This window comes from Pollicipes pollicipes, unplaced genomic scaffold (assembly GCF_011947565.3).
Source record: "Pollicipes pollicipes isolate AB1234 unplaced genomic scaffold, Ppol_2.1 Scaffold_3087;HRSCAF=3621_pilon_pilon_pilon, whole genome shotgun sequence".
In the NCBI taxonomy this organism is placed as follows: domain Eukaryota; kingdom Metazoa; phylum Arthropoda; class Thecostraca; order Pollicipedomorpha; family Pollicipedidae; genus Pollicipes; species Pollicipes pollicipes.
Genome location: NW_023596225.1, coordinates 43146751 through 43167513, shown reverse-complemented (window position 1 = coordinate 43167513; position 20763 = coordinate 43146751). Strand labels below are relative to the sequence as shown.

Sequence of the window (20763 nt, the reverse complement as noted above, 5' to 3'; positions counted from 1 at the left end):
TTATCAATAACAAGCCCACGGCTGGGGTGCCGCCGAAGACATGCCCATTACGCCGAGACATCAACAGTTGCGTCAGAAAATCCATTCTTGGTTCGAGCTAATAATGTAAGGAAGAAAGACAGCATTATACACGCAATAGACTGCATTCCAAAATGACGGTGCGAGCGCATTAACCAAAGCTCGCATGTTGTAGCTCCATCCACTTGCCCAACATTCACAAATTCGTCAGCAGAAGGTGATCTCATGCATGAAGAACGGGTGCAAAGGTTACAGCTTTCCATTGAGATTCACAGTTACGCTTCATTCCAAGTCGTTGGCCCTTTTTGTCTCGCGTAAAACGCAAGCGCCATAATATCAAAATCACTATGGAAGTATACAGCCTTTAAGAATAAACCAAGGAAGTGACCAAAATCAACCAGGAAACGACCAATGCCCGGATCGCAGTATTACGCTCAATTTTACGTAGGCAAATAGTATAAGTGTTCACACTCGAGCAGCTCATACAATTTTGATTCCCAAATGAAAGCCCATTCAGAGTAGTAAACATGATAGATTAGAGCAATAGCAAGCTCCAAGTTATGTTCGGATTCCAGACAACAGATTTGTGTGCGGAAACCACACGAGCCAATGGCAGAATATCCACCTCCTGAGAGCATGCGCACCACCACGCTGTTGGGGTTAGTCACAAATCTCAGCCACCGCGCCGGCGGTCCTCCATTCGCAGACGAGTGGAAACGATAGAGCCGGCAACAGATTCACAACACTGCCGGAGAAGATGACTGCCAGGAAGCGTCAGTGGCGAGGGCCCTCTGTGAAGGCGGCAGCGCCACCCACAGGCATGCCCCGCTCCACAGGGCGGCGAAGCGCGGCCAACGCCACCGGACACCGCCACCGGATAGTTGGGAAGGAATCACCGGACAGCGAGAGAGACAGAGAGGCGGCGGCCAGGCTTTACCTCCAGGAGGTCCTTCACGGTTACTGACAGCTCCTCGATCTACGACAAATGGCGCGCGCACTGCGCCGTCAGAAAAACGCCACCGCGATGCAGCAGTATTAACAGCTTCGAAAATATACTGACCCACCAAGATGATGGTAAATAAACGGAACAGACGTAATGCCTACTATACAAGACGTTTAAAAGGGAATGTTCCACATTTGAATATTTTGAAGAAAGCACCACGTATGATGAAATAAGCTCACTTCCAACAATTGGTTTGCTTTACGTGTACAAGACTGCTCTAGACAACACAATCTTTTATTCAGTAATCTTTAAGACGTCAGAGTCGCTACCAGACTAGCCGTGTCGGAAGTGCCATTGTTGCGGACAGATTGACTAACTTTTAGTACTTCGACTTGTCGAGAGTAGCGGTGACGGTGCTGGAGGTGTTTGCTGAACCAAATATCACTATGCGCTCGTGTTTTGGTCCTTTCTCGTGATGTTCTTTGCGTATTTGTCCGTGATTTCATATTGCTTATTGCATTCACGTGCCTGATTTATGCCCTATTCGTAAGTTAAACCGATCCGCAATCTTAATTCCGTCATAACTCGTATCAGTGCCCAAATTCCTGTTCTGTGTAGCACAAAATGTGATCCCTGTTCCAAACCTGTACTCAACGCATTACGTCGGTCGAGAGCTAACTGCTGTCCTCTAAGGCCGGAAGACATGTCGTCAATCGTGCTAGAAATTGTGCCTGCGTACTCTAAATATTACATTGGCCTTGAACACTGCACGGTCAACAAGGTGGCAGTATTCGAGTAACGTTTCTTCGGTGTCATGCATGTCTGGGTGCCCTTGAAAAAGTATGCACGCAGTAGTTCGCACAAGTTCATGGGCGTTAAGTTCAGAAACAAAAATGTTTTAAGTCACAAAAAGGTATGCCTGCGAGCTGTACTGAATGACCTTCAAAATGGCTATCTCAGTGCAAACCCTCGTACAAATGTGGAACACTCCCTTTAAAAGACGGGTGAGTTGTTAGACCGCAAAACGTGGCTACTGTTACACTGTTAACGTCCGAGGCAAAGCCCTTATGTTGCGTCCGGGGCTCTTAGAGCAGACAGTCCCAAGCCAGAGCAAAAATCGGCTGACGCTACAGACAACACGTTCAGTATGTCGATCACCACTAAACCCGCGCTTGGATCCAGCATATACAGCTTTCTCTCCCCAGCATGGCGCAGCGAGACAAAGCACCCGACGCCCGCAGCAGGTGTTGAAGGCATCACTCCAGCTAGTGACGCAAACATCTGTGTTCATCTATATCACACACGGTGACGAACAGTGGCACGGACACCGTGTGCCTGCAAGTGACTGTTCATGCCGGGCAGCACACGACGCCAGCTGTCTCCGGTACTCACCCGTAGGTTGATGAGGATCCTGGACTCGAAAGCCAGCATGTAGTAGAGCGCGTAGATGACCAGCGGATAGAAGTAGACGTCCCACGTGGTCTCGGCGAAGGTCATGTCGCGCGGGTCTCCGGTGCAGTTTGTAACCCGAATCTGGACTAGACCGCCGAGCCTGGCCGCCGGGCGTGTCACGGCCGGTCAGTGCAGGTCAAGGCCAGCCCAGCCCAACCCTCTCGGTCATAACGGTGAGTACAGGCGCTAGCCTTGTGACTGATGGTTGGACATGTGTCAGTCTACAACAGCAAGATCGTCTGTAACAACTCAATGCCACGACACAACAGGAGATATCCAATTCATCTACGCGATCTCCTCTGCTAGCCTAAATCGCCTCCCACGAGAACCGTGCACGCCGCCGGTAACCAGTTTACTATACAACACTGTCACTTAAAAACAAGATAACTAACTCAACGGATCTCTCGCATCGCCGGACCAGCGACATGCGTGTCTCGCGCCCGCGCCGTCCCCAGGGCTCACCTGGCACCTAAGCTGGTGTGGTCGAGGTACACCTGCGCCCACTGCATCTGGTAGGTGTAGACCACGGCCAGGTGGAGGCCCGAGAAGACCATCAGGAGGCGGCAGATGATGCCGAAGGGCCGCCCCAGCGTCCGCAAACACGCCCACCAGGTCATGGCCCCGAGCAGGGTCAGCAGGTACACCGCTGAGGTCACGCTCGGTCGCATGATGGCCGCCCCGGCCAGTGCCAGCAGGGTCAGTACCGTCACTGAGGACGGATCACAGCAGGTCAGTACCGTCACTGAGGACGGGTCACAGCAGGTCAGTACCGTCACTGAGGACGGGTCACAGCAGGTCAGTACCGTCACTGAGGACGGATCACAGCAGGTCAGTACCGTCACTGAGGACGGATCACAGCAGAGTCAGTACCGTCACTGGGGACGGATCACAACAGGTCAGTACCGTCACTGGGGACGGGTCACAGTAGGTCAGTACCGTCACTGAGGACGGATCACAGCAGGTCAGCATCGTCACTGAGGACGGATTGCAGCAGGTCAGTACCGTCGCTGGGGACGGGTCACAGCAGGCCAGTACTGTCGCTGGGGACGGGTCACAGCAGGTCAGTAGCGTCGCTGGGAAACGGTCACAGCAGATCAGTAGCGTCACTGGGGACGGGTCACAGCAGGTCAATACCGTCGTTGAGAAACGGTCACAGCAGATCAGTACCGTCACTGAAGACGGATCACAGCAGAGTCAGTACCGTCACTGGGGACGGGTCACAACAGGTCAATACTGTCACTGGGAACGAGCCACAGTAGGTGAGTACCGTCACTGGGAACGGGCACAGCAAGGTGACAAATGTCGATATTGTTTTAGTAGAGTCATCATGGAAGAGCCAAAACACTTGACTGCATTAATTGTCTGATCTCGGTCCCGTGTAAGGTTTAGGAACGGCCCAGAACGTCTCATCAAACGCCGACAGCAATGCAAAAGGCGAGGGACGTTCACTTCACACCAGACTCCACGAATGGGGGCGCTTCGGTCGCGCCTTCCGCAGAGCTTGTGTTATCCTTTCCCGCAACCCCGACACCCGTGTGCGACTCACGTACCGAGGCAGTACTTGAGCCCGTCCTTTTGCAGCTTCTCGCGCGAGTTGCGGAAGAGAGGCGAGCCGCCACCGTTCTGGATGTCCGCCTCCGGGCCGTCGGCTTGTCGCGACAGCTCTCGGCACTCTCTGCAGACCCCAACAAAGGGTCACAGGTCACAGACCGCAGGTCACAGGATCACGGGCCACAGGTCACAGGTCACAGGAGCAAGGGTCACAGGTTACGGGCATTGCTCACATACCCCCACTCAGAGTCACGGGGTCACGGGTCACGGGTCACGGGTCACGGGTCACGGGCCACGGATCACGGGCCACAGGTCACGGGTCACAAGTCACAGACGTTGGTCAAACCCCCAACACAGGGCTACAGGATACAGAGCACTGATACCGTGGGTCACAGATCAAAATCACTGGCCACAAGACAGACGTCCTGTAACACCTCAGACCTGAGAACGTTAGTTAGGGTGGATGGCGAACGCATCAAGCGAGTAGAAGGAGAAACACCTAGAGTAGCGGAGACAATCGCTGATGGCGGGTTTTGTGAACAACAGGACACTAGGCGGCAAGACCCATCGCCGACGAGCCGCGCGACGACCCTGCTTGTCTTGGCTGGTTTTACATCAGACTGAAATCTGTGTGCTTCAGTTGTAAAGGAAGCGCCGGCGGTGGGGGTTGTGCACCTCGCCGAGTCTGCAGGGCGATACTTAGCACGGGGTGTGAAAAAATATCACGTTCTCAAGACAGTCTATGACAAGGTCAATGCATTCAGCATCAGTACTGACCTAGGGGATGAAGCACGAGGATAAGATAAAAGTTGTTGGTATAAGATTGTCATGCAACGCACATCTCTGATGTGAAGGGTCAGATGAGGGAACAGGATGTTGGTATGGCCGAGCTAGTCTGAAAGCAGCACTGACGTGCACTGCTGCCGCTGGAAGTCGGGCCACCATCGTCTGGTAATGCTGCCCCTCCCCCCCCCCTAATACGCCTCTCCCCCACCTCACACCTGGCACCTGGCACGTGAGCCTGAAGGTAGATTAAATCCCAACGTTCGTCACCAGCTTCTATATTCCGTCCCCGTATCGTATTCAACGTCTGTCTAGACAGCATTACTTATAGGGTTTTGGGATCATTTCTGTTCACGGTCAATACCACCGTGCCGCTGCATCACAAACCAGCGACCCCGATACGCATCAGCCGCCTGTGTGTGGCACAGCAAGGCCCCCCCCCCACCTCCAGTACCACCGACGACAGATTGGTACTGGTTCGCCGACAGCTGGTTCGTTGAGCCATTCCGTGGTAGTACCCACGGGACGCCACGTGCGGCGTGTGAAGAGCGGCGCGCTAACGGACGTCAGAGCTGTCCATTGTGATGACATGGGTGATGCCGATAATAACGAACTAATGAAAACAGAAACATTCGGTAACCGGTACTATTGGGCTTCACCAATGCGCTGAGAAATCTGCCGTGCATGATCATTCAAAACGAGAAGGTAAAATGGCGTTGGGGTCGCAAGCTGCTCAACAAATAGCAATGTTTGACAAATAGCCGGCTTTAAACATGTCAGGGCCCTGGAACATGACACGTTGCAAGAATTTACGGTCTTAGCAACTTTGACTAAAGGATTGCAAAACACGACTATCTTGGATGCGCATAGGTCACCATAACAGAACTACAATGTTGTTCAATCTACATGGTTCAATCTTTCCCCGTTTAGGCCCCAGTGCCTTGTCCTCGAGATAGGTTTCGGAAAAGGGAACAATGATTTCACTTCCAGTCGACTCTCCACTGACGCACCCATGGACCGGATGGTCTCGAGATCCGTCAGTGGACTGTAGCCGGCACAATCACCAACACTAGCAGTTAGGGTCACGCCTTAGTCTGGTTGAAAGGCGAGACGCAAATACTAATAAGACGCCTCAAAAACGGGGATCCGTGGTTTTCGGGGACGCGCGGGGCTCCGAACGCCCTCCGAACGTCGACCCACATGTTTGTCAATGCGTTCACCCATTTTTCCCTAGGTCAATATGTTAGAATGAATGCTAGCTCCAGTCGTTGCGAACCCAAAGCATGGCGATATTTTCCCGGTTTCGACAAACTTCTTCGACTTGGTTTGCAGTTTCAAAATTTTGCCCTTCCCCTGGTCATCGGCAGGAGGGGGCGAGATCGTTTTTAGGCTGTAATGTTGCAACCAAAATGCGCCCGATAAAGGATATTCCACGCAAATCTCTTATTAGTTATAAAACACAACTTAAAAAAACGATTATCGTTGCTGAAAACCTCATGACCTGCGATGGGTCATTGCGAAGTTGTGTATCTTTAGAATCCGTGACGGCAGGGGTAGGACGATAAGTTAAGATTCTTCTCATCATCCGAGTACGGCTCACTCAGCCCGTTCCTCCTCGTAAATAGCTCATGCACTTAACCGCATCGCTGAAACTCACCGGAAGACAACTGCAGTGATGACAGCAGGTAACAGCTTTGACGCAAAGTAAAAGACCGCGGAGAGGATGGAGATCTGCTCCAGGCTGATGAGGCCTACGTTCCGCAGCAGGGTCTCCAGGAAGTCGCCTGGATGCACAGTCGCGGTGTTCAGCAGGGCTCTCCTATTCATACAGCACGGCAAAAACATACAGAGCTCTCCCCGCCAAATCCTGCAGTGTGGGCAGAGTAATTCACGCGACCTAACTGTCACGGTATAAGTACACAGCATGCTGCATAATACAGCACACAAAATACGGCACACAGCGAGCAGTATACAGCACAAGCGCTTGGAAAGTCACGGTGTTTAGTTCGCCTGACTAACATCGATGCCAAATATAATTTTGGTGGACAAGTGACGTGAACACACTTTGAATCTCCGTCCGTCGTCGCCCATACGGGCGTTATCACATCACGCAAAGCGCTGGTGTCAAGAGATGCTCACATTTCCGCAAGAAGTGTCCGTATGGCGGCAATGCGAACAGGGCGATCTGGAAGCAGAGCATCGGCAGGAGCGCCAGCAGGGTGATGATCAGGCACGCCTTCAGGTACGAGCCTAGCGGCCCTGCAAACGATCACACGCGACTTCAGGTATACATGACCACCTGCCCTAAAACGTGTCAATCCATCAGTCACAGACGTCTTCGGGTGCACATCCAGAGGCCCTCCAAACGGTTCCATGCGCCTTGGGGTACACATCCATAGGGCCTCCAAGGATACGGGAGCCCAAGTCAGCGTCCTGAGCCAGCAGGACCGGGTCCAGAGTGACTACGTATCGCGACCGAAGGCTGCCAATTGATCGGAGATCAAGGTACACGGTTCACCTCCACCTTAGTCAAGCTGGGAGAGAGGAGCTACGTTCTCCTGAACCTTCCCCATTGGGGACGTCCCGTCGCCGGTTCTTCGTACTGGCTTCCTGCCGCACCATTGACTCGTCGTCGACATGAAGCAGCAGACCCTGGAGACGGAGCGCGGCACCACCTGCGCCCGCGGCACTCCTGCCACCCTCTGTTCCTTGGGAATCCGTGCGATCACAGAGCCACGCTACACCAGCTTGTTGAAAGAATCCTCGGGAGTGACGTCACCGTCCCGGCTGCTAATGGTCCGCTATACTGTGACTCACCACACTGTGACGAGTGGACCTCCAGAGGTAGGACGCCCCGTCCTCTGGCTCCTGACCGCGTGCAGGTCGCTCGCCGCGGGTTTGACCGCGTGCTGGAGCTCGGCATCGTCCGTCCATGCGAAACAGTTGGGCGTCGCCAATGCACATGGCACCGAGGAAGAAGGCCGGAGAGTGGCGACCGTGTGGCGACTACCGTGCGTTCAACGCCACCACCGTTCTAGATACATGGTGTCGTACCTGGAGGACTCTTCGGGTAGCTCTCACGGCTGCACCGTCTTATCAAAGATCGATCTGGTGCGAGCGTACAACCAGATCTCGGTCGAGCCCGCAAATGTACCAAAGACGGCTACCGCCACACTTTTCAATCTCTTCGAGATGACACGCATGTCTTCGGTCTCAGGAACGCCTGCTACACGTTACAGCATTTTGTGGATGAGGTCCTGAGAGGTTCATCCAACTCAGCTGTTGTGTCCACCTGGACGATATACTCGTGCCATCACACGTCACAGGGGGAGCATCTGGGCCACTTCCGGCAGATGCTGCAGCGTCTGAACCGATTCGAGTCACCGTTAGCCCTGAGAACTGCGTCTTCGGCGTTAGTCGGATCCACTTCCTGGCTCACGATGTCACGCCCGAAGGCATAGCACTACTGTCGGAGAAGATGCCCACGGTGCCGGGCTATCCGCGCCCCACCAACACGGACTCAGCTTCGACGGCTGATCGGAGTCGTAACATACTACCATCGCTTCCTGCCGCAGGCTGCTGCTCTCCTGCGCCCGCTTCACCAGCTGCACGACCAGAAGCTGAAGCGATCGGTCCCGCTCGACTGGACGCCAGTGGCAGAAGACGCGTTCCAGCGCACCAAAGGCGCCTTGTCTCGAACCACTAAGCTGGCTCAGCCGTCGCCTGGTGCTGCTCTGAGCTGGCAGGCGGACTCCTCAGCCGCGGAAATTGGTGCAGTCCTACAGCAGTACGTCGATGGCGAGCGGTCTCCCCAGCGTTCGTCTCCAGGACGCTGTAGCCGGGTATAGCAGCTTCGGGCACGAGCTGCTCGCGGTCTACCCGACGGTGAAACACTCCCGGCACGCGTTGCAAGGCCGACATCTCGCTGTCTATACCGACCATACGGCGCTGGTGTCAGCCATCGGATCCAGCTCAGGCGCCTTCTCTCGGCATCTGGGCTTTATCTACCAATTCACTTCGGACGTTCGCCACGTCCCGGACCGGCACAATCCCGTGGCAGATGCTGTCTCTCGGACCATTTCGCTGCTGAAGTTGATCAAGCCTTCCCTCCAGGACTTTGACGTGCTCACTGTAGCTCAGAAGGAGGACATGGAGCTTCAACAGTTCCTGCAGATGTCACACGGTCGGCAAGTGCACGCCATGCCGCTGCCTGGCGGCAGCACTCATGTCCACATCGACCTGGCCGGGCCTGTACCGCCGTTGGTAGAAGCGGTAGAGGCCTCCACCGCCGTCTGCTGAACAGGTTTACCTGTGCCGACATGTGCCGACAGATTTACCTGCTAGTGTCTGACGCAACATAAACTGTCCGGCGTCAGGAGTATTCTACCCCGTTGTTGTGCAAAGAAGGAAGCTGCTAAGGCTATTGTCGGCGTCGCGTGCCCAGCTTGCCTCGGCCCTTCCAGACATTCTCACAAGTCACACGTTCGCGGTAAAGCAGCCGTAATTTGCATGCCAATTGAGTTGATTCGACATTAACGGAACCGAGTTAAATCGCAGTTATTTTATCTGTTCACACTTTAATAAATTAATCAAAGGCGTGCACGTAACAACGGATCCTTAAATTTGCCCGTGCATGCGGCGAAGAGAATCCCTCAAACAAGCCGTCATTTCCTCTCCCATGTCCCGCGGTGCTCCGGATGGTGATGGGGGCAGGGCACGGCCCGGCCCACGCGGCCGTATAATTAGCGCCACTGTCATGTGCCGTGCCACCGGCGACTTGTTCCTTCCGATGACTAACCGACGCCACGAACGCCAGGCGGCACCGCGGCGCTGAGCCCCACTAAAGCCGCTCACACACTGCCAGCGGCCGACAGGCTATTTGACCAGTGTCCGGGTCGGGCCCCCACACACATCATCGCCCCGGGCATGATCGCTCGCTAAAGCCCCTCTCCCCCCCCCCCCCCCCCCCGCTAGCCGGACGTACCCTGGACTCACCGTGCCAAGAGCGCCGCGTGGGCGCTGGACTCACCGTGCCAGGAGCGCCGCGTGGGCGCCGGTACCAGAGGGCACACCAGCAGCAGCGCCAGGTACACCAGCGAGATGGCGTCATACTGCAGACTGCAGCCTGCAACGGTGGCGGACGGTGACGTCACACGTGGTATAGGGCGGCAAAGAATGGCGGGATGTAAGAGTTCAACATGACTATCAACAAGTCACACTTCGCAGCATAACAATGGACACTTTATTTATGTGTTAATCATGCTACCAACTATTCTCTAATCTCTTGTGTTTTCTATTCTCCTACCTCTTTATTCCCCAGTGTTTGAGAGAAACAGTGCAACGATCCAGGCCTTACGCACTCCCTTGGCCATGTTTTTGTATGGGAACCGATTATATCTTGTAAGTGTCGCCTCCTGAACTTCACATTGGTTTCCGTGACGCACATCCACCATTCATAGAGCTTATATCGCTTATCAGCAGAAAAACGCAGTCTGAGTTCGTAAAATACAAGTCCGCTGCGAATGGCATCACAACCTCGCGCACGTGCATGAACGCCGCACCAACCTCCGTTAAAGCAAATGTTCCACACTTAAGGATATTGAAGCAAGCATTAGATATGATGAAATAAGCTCACTTAAAACTGTTGATGTACTTTTAAGTGGAAAAGGCTGCCCTACACAACACGATCTCTGCGTTTAGTTAATGTGTCGTTCAATACGTCATTGCGTCATCGCACCTGGCATAACATTGATTGAGAGCCAATTGACGGTCGTTATATTTGGAAATCGTGCTCACGAACGCCAGATATGAACGAATGACACTTATCTTGGCATCTTTGTCTTGGCATTGATCGAGGGATAGCCCATGCGACGGTGGTATTTGAATGACGTTGTTATGATTTCATGGATGCCTGGGTAACCTTGAAATAGTCTCCCCGAACGAGTCTGCACATCTTCGCGGTCGTGTAGCTCAGACGCTAGAAGGGTTTAGGTCACAGGAAGGGAAGGGCTGTGAACTGCACCGAATGATCTCGAAGACGGCTATTTCAGTTCAAAACCCCGTAAAATGTCGATCACTCCCTTTAATTTACATCCGCACGCAACGCCTCGGCACATGCGAGCGAGGGAAACCATGAGCACCAATCAACGGAAAACGACCCGCAACAAAACCAATCTCCCACAGCACACACAAACCCGACGACTGCGCGTGCGTCAGCCCACAAAACAGCCTTCCATCATCCCAGCTGACCAAACCTGGCTAAGTCCACACCGCGCCCGGCACAAAGGGACGCCCTCCAATAGCGCGCGTTCAGCCCACACCCGCAGCGACCGACAGCTCGACCCACTCCCCCGGACAGAAGCCGGCGTCGCTGAGCATTCGGCGCCGCTCCGCTGACACGCCTCTTCCGGCGCCACGTCCCCCCCCCCCCGCCCTCCTCCCCTCTCGTCGCCAACGACGCTCTGCGGGCTGGAAGGGGGTGGGGGGGGGGGGGGGGTCGGTTTGAACAATTTATCACCGTGTTGACGGAGCGCAGCGACCAGCCGCCCCGCCATTAGGCGAGTCGGACGTCCGAGTGTGGGGGTGGGGCGAAGGGGCAGAGGCGCGCTGATTACCCTGTCCGTCGCCCGGCGGCAGCCGGCACTCATCGACGTACCTTGGCGTTAGTAGCACAGCCGCTCTGCGGCGTCCTCTTCCTACCAGCCCCAAAGGCTCGCACGTTATATGCCTGCTTTTCGCAGAGCTGTACATCAAATTCCATTCTGCCCACTTCCACGAAGGCGGCACAAAAGATTGTCTCGTTGTCTTACGCCGATCCAAAGACAATTTTTTGCCGAGAGAAGCTAAACTCCCACGTCGCACAGGGTCAAAGTTTTCGTGCGCGGTATACTGCGGATTTTCCGACCCACGAGGCACGCCGCCTGGTCTCAGTGCCGCGGCCGGTAACTTCCGGGTCCGTAATACGAAGGTCGTGCGTTCGAGGCCGGATGATCCAGAACTTCTCCAGTTCTATAAGGAAGGGTGTTTGTAACAGCCGATGTAAGCTATCAGTGCAAGAATGCAAACGTTTTTCGAAGAAAAAAAGGTGTACACAACGCCCATTTAAACTCGAAAGTCACAGTCACAGTTGTATTCACACTGTTGTCACTAGTCACTACACATTCACCAATTGCGTCAAGCTGCCATCACTTTAAAGACCGTCAAATGTCTAGTGAAGGCTAGGTTATTGTCAATGGCGCTTTCCGACACACTCAACTGCAGAGGCTATATAGCGTTGCCTGCCTGTCACCGTTACAAAAATTGCGAGTACCGCGGGGATTCGAGCCCCATATCCCTGGTTTCCCCGACGTGCAGCGGTTAACGCAGACGCGTTTACCACTGCACCATCGGCACCCCATTTGATGCTAAGTTCTAGTACATCATTGGACATCTGATAAATTGCTAGCATTACACTTGAGTTTATGTACTAGTCTCCGTTCTATCCGACATCTATTATCCTGGGTGGCGTCGGCCCGTCTGGCTCCGACCGCCCGCGGGCGTGACGGGTCAGCCGGGGTCAGCCGGGATCAGCGGAGTCAGCTGAGGTCGGCAGGTGAGTGATGTCGGTAGACCAGGGTCAGCAAGGGTCAGCGAGGGTAAGCTGGGGTCAATGGGGGTCAGTATGAGGAAGCGGAGTTGTTCAAGTTTGGTGAGATTGGTGGGACGGGACCCAAAAGACAGTTGGTAAAGTTGGTGAGGGGACAGCTTGAACGGTGAATGATGTGGGAAGGATGGGTCAAACTAAAGTGAATGCAGTCTGAACGATCGGAGGATCCTGTCGGTATGGCTAAATTACACCAAGAAAGTTCGTGGGGCTGTGTATGCCAGTTGATGAAAAAGGCAACAGATGAAAGATATGAAGAACAGCAAGACTGAAGAACGAAGGAGCAATATCTACTAATCTGCTGGCGCCGGGGGGCTTGCGAAGCGACTAAATGACAGCAAGCAGCCGGCTAGAAGTAGGACACTTCCAAGGCTCGGCCACGGAAAATAAAAATACGGAAGAGTCGAATATCGAGCAACAACGCCTCCTTTCCAAAATACTCGCCATGGCGGATACCGCCGATGTGTGGCGATAACAGCGAATGGAAGGTACATCCACAGAAGCAATGTCACCAAAACGGCTGGCATGTGGTGAAGCAGGTTCTATTCTGAAGCGTATCGCAAGCATGCGTCTTAGAACTGTCAGAACGCATGATGAAGCGGGGTTTTACCTTAGCAGATAATTTTTAGCAACGCATGACCAACGCGAAGCCACACGTCCTGAACGTACATGTTGCGCGCAAAACAAACGCCAGCTTACCAACATTCAATCCGTTTCCGAGGTAGCCTAAACCACCGGCCAGGGGTATCACTTTACACTCTTTTGGGGAGCCTGAGCCCCCTATGTTGACCTGGCCCCACCCCAATGCTCCTTTGAGCCGCTCAATGCACATGGGCCAAGAGGGAATACTGGGCCACATAAATACAGAACAGTTATAGATAAGACAGTAGTAACAATAACAAACAATAGCAGAAGTCTGCTATTGCTTTGATAAAGGCATGTTGCCGAAATATCAACCCAACCATGTCTCCATTCTCCTGGTCGTCTCCATTCTCCGATGTATAAGACTAACACTACTGTCTTATCTACGTGAATAATGTTCCTCGCTCATGCACTGAACAACTTACAAAACAGTTATCTTAACCATTGATAAGCTTGGTAGTAGGTACCTTAACACAGCACTTCTAGTATGCATCATGCTAATTTTGGACCAAATAGCATCCTGTACGTACCTTATGTTTTTTGTAATGATGAAGTAGCCAACGGCTTGATATGCTAAGCCACTCTGCATATCTTTGATGTGTGATGATGATTTGGGGTTTTAGGGCGCATCGACTGCTGCTGCAAATCTTTGACAAGTTTTTTTTTTTAAATGACAACGCCTGGATTAAAAACAGATTAAGGACCTAGGATAAAACAATTGACTGCAATATACGGCAGTGTATATAAGTACAGGATGGCACGTTTTCAAGTTCACGCAAGGCTTCTCCAAACGAAGAAAGTGTATTTGTGGCATAATCGTGGCTGTGGTCAATGGTGGTCGCGCAACACGATCGGAGACAGGAGTCATCAGTGATCACTTACTCACATTTACACAGCTTTAGATGGGAAGCCACTCCTCCGCGGGAAAACAATTTTTAATCAGCTTGATGCTGGAATATGTTGAAGTCGAGGACGCACATTGAAGTGACCCAAATCCGGGGAGAAATCACGTTTTGGGGGGGTTGGGCCAACTTTTTGGCTGACCCCTACCGGATTTAAGAAAGTGATAACCCCTACAGCAGGCACACAAGCTAACCGTCTGTGGTGAACTCCCAGGGCACCTTTACAGTACGCATTCGGAACTACCTGACAGGCCAGCTATAGGTCACCAATATGTGCGTTTTATGTACGTACCTATATATCAGTCGACGTACACTACATTAGCGTCTTTCAGCAGGCCATTAAAACAAAACAGCTTAAAAAACGTCACGGAAAGCCAACGGCAGATGCCGTCAAATTAAGAGCTTTCACGGGCTGTGCGCCAAGCCGGAGGCGTATGCTCGGTGTGCGCACTTCGGGGAATCCATGCCAGACTGAGCCGCGGCTAATGCCACACGGAATCCGAGGATGGTCATGCCTCTGCTGATCACGCTTCTGTTGGAAACCAGCTCCGAGTTGACGATGAAACAGCGGTCGCTCGAACCGCACATCGCCTGCTAGACAAAATATTAGCAAGTGGCGTAGAGCATCTTACGCATATAACTCATCCCTCAAAATTACACTGCACCATCCAACGTTTTTTTATTCACACAAAATGTCACCAGGGGCTAGTTCATCAGCTGATCTAAGGCTTTTCAGTGACAGCGATTTTCTACTTTTCATCTTTTGTTTCCAACATGGCTGAAGCGAGCTATGTTTATAGAACGATCGTCCGTTCATTTCTGTCAACGATCTAACACATAACGATAAAAAACAAAAAAAAAACTGTGAATGAACAACAACAGATTGAACAGTCAACCGCCAGGCAGATCGTTAAGCTTTACGAGCGTTTTACGAGCTCAGTGAGCCGCCCCTGTGAGCTTCGCCCGACCTAAGCGCCCCAGGCGCTGCCAGCCACCACGGTCCAGCGGTCCAGCGGTGGTCCGGTGGTCCGGTGGTCCGGTGGTCCGGTGGTCCGGTGGTCCGGCGGTCTAGCGGTCCAGCAGTCCGGCGGCAGTCCGGCGGCGGTCCGGCGGCGGTCCGGCGGCGGTCTGGCGGTCCAGCGGTCCGGCGGACCGGCGGTCCGGCGGACCGGCGGCGGACCGGCCCGACCCCGCCAAGTCGGGTCACTCGGCTGATCGGGGGGTCGCGGCCCCGAGCCGGACCGGCCCGATGGCGTAATCCTACGCTGTACCATGCCAGGGGCGGTGGCACTGGAGACGGGCGGCCCGGCCTCTGCCCCGTGTCGGCCGGCCCATGCGCCCATTATCGAGCGCCCGTCCCGGCGGCGTGCCAAACCTGGCTTTCTGCTCGCACCGATCGGCCCGACTTTCCGTCGGCACCGACGCACCGGGCCTGACCTTTTGTCGGCACTGACACACCGGCGTGACCTGTCGGCGCCGACGCGCCAGACCTCCCGTCGGTACCGACACACCGAGCAGACGTTCCGCTGGTGGCGACGCGCCGGACCTGGCCTTCCGTCGGCACCGACGCACCGGGCTTGACCTTTTGTCGGCACTGGCACACCGGGCGTGACCTGTCGGCGCCGACGCGCCAGACCTGGTGCCGACACGTCGGACTTGCAGGCGGTCACGCGTGTTTGCGTGGGCGGGACCAACAAACGGCGCTCCCTCGTTGCCCCTCGTTGAAACCGCTCGTGTCCGCCTTTATCCGACCGGCCGCTATTCTACGAAAAAGCCAGCATGCTTGGTCGATGCAAATCTGCCAGATCTCCTCACAAGACGCTTACACCTACCCACGCAGCAGCTTATGCAGATCACGTGGGGCTTGTTCTGACGCTGACCTCCCCCCCCCCCCCCCGACGCGTCGTCGCGGGGTGGCGTGCGGTAACAGTCAGCAGGCCACTTGTAGGCCGGGCACGCTACACCAGGTGTCAGCCACTTGTGTTAACAACTCCCGAACGCCCGTTGAGTCATTTAAGATGAAACTGGCCGCAATTCCGAGCAAACAGTTCAATAGCAGGTCACGCCGTTGGCTCAAAATCATTCCAAATGATTGCTTCCAGTGCTTTAAGCAAAATACATACGGTTCAAAGTTTGTAATGAAGAAGTGGATGGTGACATCGCACTGGATTCTGGGCATAAGGAAGAGGTCTGTTAAATGTGCATTATTTCTCAGTTTTTCCAACGAAGCCGCTCACACCAGCCTGCCTATCATACGACGACACGATATATGGAGCAGCTAGAATGTATTTTGTTTGGCCGAGCAGACCTCCACCAACCGACCCCAGCTTTAGCTCCAACACAAACAGCGGCACCGATTTCGAAACGCTTGCTCCGACGAAAAACGTCTAAAATTACTTCCGTAGTTCATTAACGGCTCATCTAGCACTCATTAAACAGAGTGGTATGCGTATCAAATGCATGTCCGTGACTGAACCTGGTCACCGGCCCTACGAGCCGCCCTTCCAGCCTGCCTGGGCGCGCCTTCCACCTGGACCTGCCCCCCCCCTCCCCCCCCCCGTGCAGATAGCCGCAGCCGGCAGCAGATGACAGTCAGCGTAGTCCGCGAAACGGTGCACCTGTAGCAGGCCCCTCCCCCCCCCCCCCCTCCCCCTCCGGGACGTGTGAAGCCGCCGCCGCCGCGCCGGCGCCCAATAAGTCGCGTCACAATCGGCGCCGGCGCGCCACAATCGATGCGTCGACTTCCGCCCTCATTACGGCGGCGATAGACGGCCGCGGCCCACCTGGGAGTGCGCGGCGGCCAATCAGGGCGCTTCGCTCGGCTGAGTCGGCGCTCATCAGCCGCACACGCCGGCTCCCAACACCGGACGATAGTGCGTAGCCGCGACAAAATGTGGCCACCAAATATGCACAGCTGACAGATAACCCGCCGGCGCGTGAAATGGCTGTGATGGAGGACGGCGGCGCTGCCGACATCTCGGCGCGCGGGGCCGGCGGGCCGACACTCTGGTGTCGTGTGCTAGGACATGACACCAGAGCTGTACGTCTGGTTTGAACGTAAGTGGCGTTTGCAATCGCTAACGAGCATTGCGGCTGCGTACAATCGGGACGTTCTGATGTCCGAGCGGCCAATGCTTTGAAACTATGCCTTCATACACGCCTTTTATAAAGGTCGATATTGTCCTGTTGCTAAGTCAAACGATTACAAATTTTGGAGGTTTCATACCAAGCGGCCCACCTCTAAAAGCAACTATGCCACACTTAAATCACGCTTCAACAAGAAACGATAACAAAACAACTTACAAATTTTAGTGTTCGCACATACGCGCCAATAGTGCAAACACGTCATGAATCAATAACAAAATCAAGAAAGCTAGAAGGAGTGTTCCACATTTGTAGAGCGTTTGACCTGAAATTGCCATCTTGAAGACTATTCGATGCAGTCCACAGCCCTGCCCTTCTTTAGATATAAGCCTTTCCAGGTATCTTAGCTACACGGCCGCGATGAAGTGCAGACTATTTCGGCGAGACTATTTCGAGGCTATACATGCATCAATGACGCCATAACAACGTTATTAAAATCCTGCCATTTTTTTACCACGCCGTGATTAAGACCAAGGAAAAATATGATCGTCGAGTCGTTCTTATCTGGCGTTTGTGAGAACGATTTCCAAATATAACTGCCGTCAAATGGCTCTCAGTCAATGTTGGGCAAGGTACGATGACGTAATCAAACAACGACATATTGAAGAGCATATTTACTAAACAGAGGAACGGTGTTGCCTGAAGCAGCCTTTCCCACTTAAAAGTAAGCCATAAGTTGTAAGTGAGCTTGCTGCATCATATCTGATACTTTATAATCTTCACATACGAAACATTCCCTTAACTAGCGGCAGCAAAAACAAACAGCTATCTGAAACTAAAAATGTTTTTCAAACATTTCTTTTTAAGAAACCTAACCGCATGGGTGCCACGTCAGAGGTGAGTTTGCTCTGCTGTCCAAGTCTGCGAGGCGATGCACTACGCTCACAACTCTCTTACAGAGGCACTGTTCCGAACGCTGCGTCGTGCTAACACCCTGCAACAAAGCAGGCTTTGAATGGTTCGTGGGATTTGCAAAGACGAAGTGGATGGCAAACACAACGCATGTTCCGACATGTGTAAACTTTGTTTTCTTCTGAGCTGTGTCCGATTTCGATAGTAGCTCTGTTGAAGCCGGAAATAGTTCGCCACGTCCAAGCGTTCTTGATACCAAGTGGCCACGCAGGTTCGAATAAACAAGCCGTGCAATGTTACAACCTGAATTAGAGAACAGTCCCACTTGAAGGAAGGAACGAATACCTGCAGGGCCGACAGCGCGAGCACGGTCCTTACTGCTAACCATAGTTTGTTGCGAAGACCCTGATTCCGCCACTGTAACCTTAACTCCAACGTAAGCGCAACTCCAACGCTGCTAGCAACTTTGACCACCAGATTCTGCCGTGCCACGGAGCGGCATGTCGCGGCTGCTCCGTGCCAGTCTCATCTCGTCATAACCAGATACCGGCTTGCCGTCTCTGACGAGCCACCTAACCGAATCTGGCTTCCGGGACACGAAACTGCCTTGTGTGCTGGCCTTGTGGTTACGTGTCGGTGCGGTGCAGTGTGTATCGGTGCGCTGGGCTATTCAGGAAACTCAACACAGAGGCATGGTCAACGGCGTGGCTGATCGTAACCTGTTTATCCACCTCCGCCCCACCAATCCGTCCGTTTCGGTCAGAGCACAGCCCGCACTGGATGCAAAATGTTGACATTTGCAACATGATCACCATAATCCGAAGCCACACAACCACCAGATCGCAGAGGAGCTGACCCATCATGCCAGCTGTTGGTGAAGCCCCGTATGATGCATAGTCGATGGGTCATCATAATCGGATCAAGTGGATCCCTTTTCAAACTCACGGATCAGTAGCCTTACGATGGTGAAGGGGAAATGATTCGCATCTACAGGACCTTCTCGCACACGTTTTGCAGCATTCCCACAATGCGGCCTTCGGCAGCCATCCGTATTTGCACGGCCGCATATAATTACAGATGATTTTAAGCACTGATGTGCAATGCCACGTTCCAATTTAATTGGCTCAAAAAGGTCGGAAATTGCACAAGTGCGGCGGAAACGGGGTAACAGGCGCTCACACCCAAACTGCCGCAAACAGCCGCCGGGCATATGCATCAGAACTGCTGCTGTACAAGGCCAGGCCATTAAACGATGATGAGACTGGCGGAGAGCAGCAACCCCAAGGGCCACGAGCACTCTGCGAGATGATGAAGCTGAGAGGCAGCAGCAGCCCCAGATGGCGGCCCACTCACCGATGATGAAGCTGAGCGGCAGCAGGATCCTCGCCAGGCACCAGCACACGCCCTCGCCCGCCATTTTGCGCGCCTGGAGTCGGCGCACCCTGCCAAAGGCCACGTGTCGTGAGGTTACGCATGGGCGTCCGTGAGGTCACGCGTGGGGCGTCGTGAGGTCACATGTGGGATAAGGTCGTCGACACTGTCCGGCAGCTCCCACCGGGCGCAGACAAACAAGCCGCCGCGGCTGCGGCCAGACGGCCGGCCAGCTATTCCTTCCAACGCGACACTTGCTCGCCGTACATTGCACAGCTGTCTGTCACGATCAGGTGATCTAACCCGGGAAGGTATGGCCGAAAACGCATTCATCACGAGGTTAATCCAACAATCGACGAGACGCAATCAGCTGCCTTTCAAAACAACGATGTGTGTGGTTCCCTGGTTTGCTTGCAGCAATCCCTCTGCTTTCTCGCGGCTGTTCTATGGCAGACACTCCAGACTTAAAATGCCGGCATCCGTGGCTGTGACGCACAATGACTGTTACCACGATCATTAAAGCCTCCATCTATACCAGTCTGAGGTCCCAAACTGTGAGTTATTGGATGTCTATCATTGGATGTCTATTGAGCGCCTGCCCGTTGCGTGTCGACACGGGATTTCGACCATCCACAGCTTTGGGGTCTGCGTTGCCTATAGTTTCGGTTCAGCGCACACCAGTTGGCGCGCGCATGCGCCAGCGACACTTTGCATTCTACACGTAGACTACAAACGGCACTTTACAACACGTGCGATGCAGATTAGAGGTGTCAGTTGGATTTCAAATTTTTGGAAATCCCAAAATTAAAGCTTCCGTGGTCCAATTTGAGAACTGGACCGACAGCACCAATTCTTTTTTAAAATTTGCTGCACATCGGATACCATTTTGTCGTGTTCCAAACTGGTATGGTTTAAACTTAACTAATACTGATAGTTTTAAAGCAGTTGTATTATGGAACAAACAAGGTGTCGACAGGGCACATAAGATATTACTATTTTTCGAAACATTAGATCAAAACCCTCATCGTCACACTGTCAAGTGTTCGTTGGGTTAGGGGGTTATAAATTGGGATGCGAACGTGAGCATAGGTGCTTCCAAAATCAGCAGTTCGCACCAGTTTTGGATCCCCGTGTCACGGCTGCGGCAGTTATCATCAGACGCTGATTGTGTTAGGTTAACCTAAAGAGCAAACTAAAATTGTCGAGCTGTTTGTTCTTTTTTATATGGGGTGATACGGGTTCGTACAAAAGTTGTTCACGGTTGTGAAACATTTAAAGGTAAAATGGCATCGCCCACTGCCCAGCGCCAGGCACTAGCCCACACTGGCCTTTATATTCAAGAACGAAGGCGGCGGGGGCCGTAGTTGGTCTGGTGGCGAGACACGGTGTACTGCTAAGGCGACTCCGCCGAGCGCCAGTGATGCTGCGACATTCCGCGTGAATACGAGTCGAGTCACCCGACA

General features: G+C 53.5%; 2 protein-coding genes across 8 annotated transcripts in view; one reads left to right on the top strand and one right to left on the bottom strand.

Annotated features, from left to right (window-relative positions):
• The window catches only part of LOC119090206 (piezo-type mechanosensitive ion channel component 1), a 27248-nt gene extending 7148 nt beyond the window's left edge, over nucleotides 1–20100 (bottom strand). The window contains exons 1-8 of the mRNA XM_037212995.1: nucleotides 19283–20100; nucleotides 9777–9872; nucleotides 6887–7006; nucleotides 6405–6531; nucleotides 3964–4088; nucleotides 2876–3122; nucleotides 2354–2513; nucleotides 956–994 (exon numbers count right to left, since the gene is read on the bottom strand). Of these exons, the coding sequence (XP_037068890.1) occupies nucleotides 956–994; nucleotides 2354–2513; nucleotides 2876–3122; nucleotides 3964–4088; nucleotides 6405–6531; nucleotides 6887–7006; nucleotides 9777–9872; nucleotides 19283–19346 (978 nt within the window). The 5' untranslated portion in view covers nucleotides 19347–20100. The remainder of the gene's footprint in view (nucleotides 1–955; nucleotides 995–2353; nucleotides 2514–2875; nucleotides 3123–3963; nucleotides 4089–6404; nucleotides 6532–6886; nucleotides 7007–9776; nucleotides 9873–19282) is intronic.
• Piezo (piezo type mechanosensitive ion channel component) overlaps nucleotides 1–20763 on the top strand; it is a gene marked incomplete in the record, with an annotated part of 141676 nt that overhangs the window by 15102 nt on the left and 105811 nt on the right.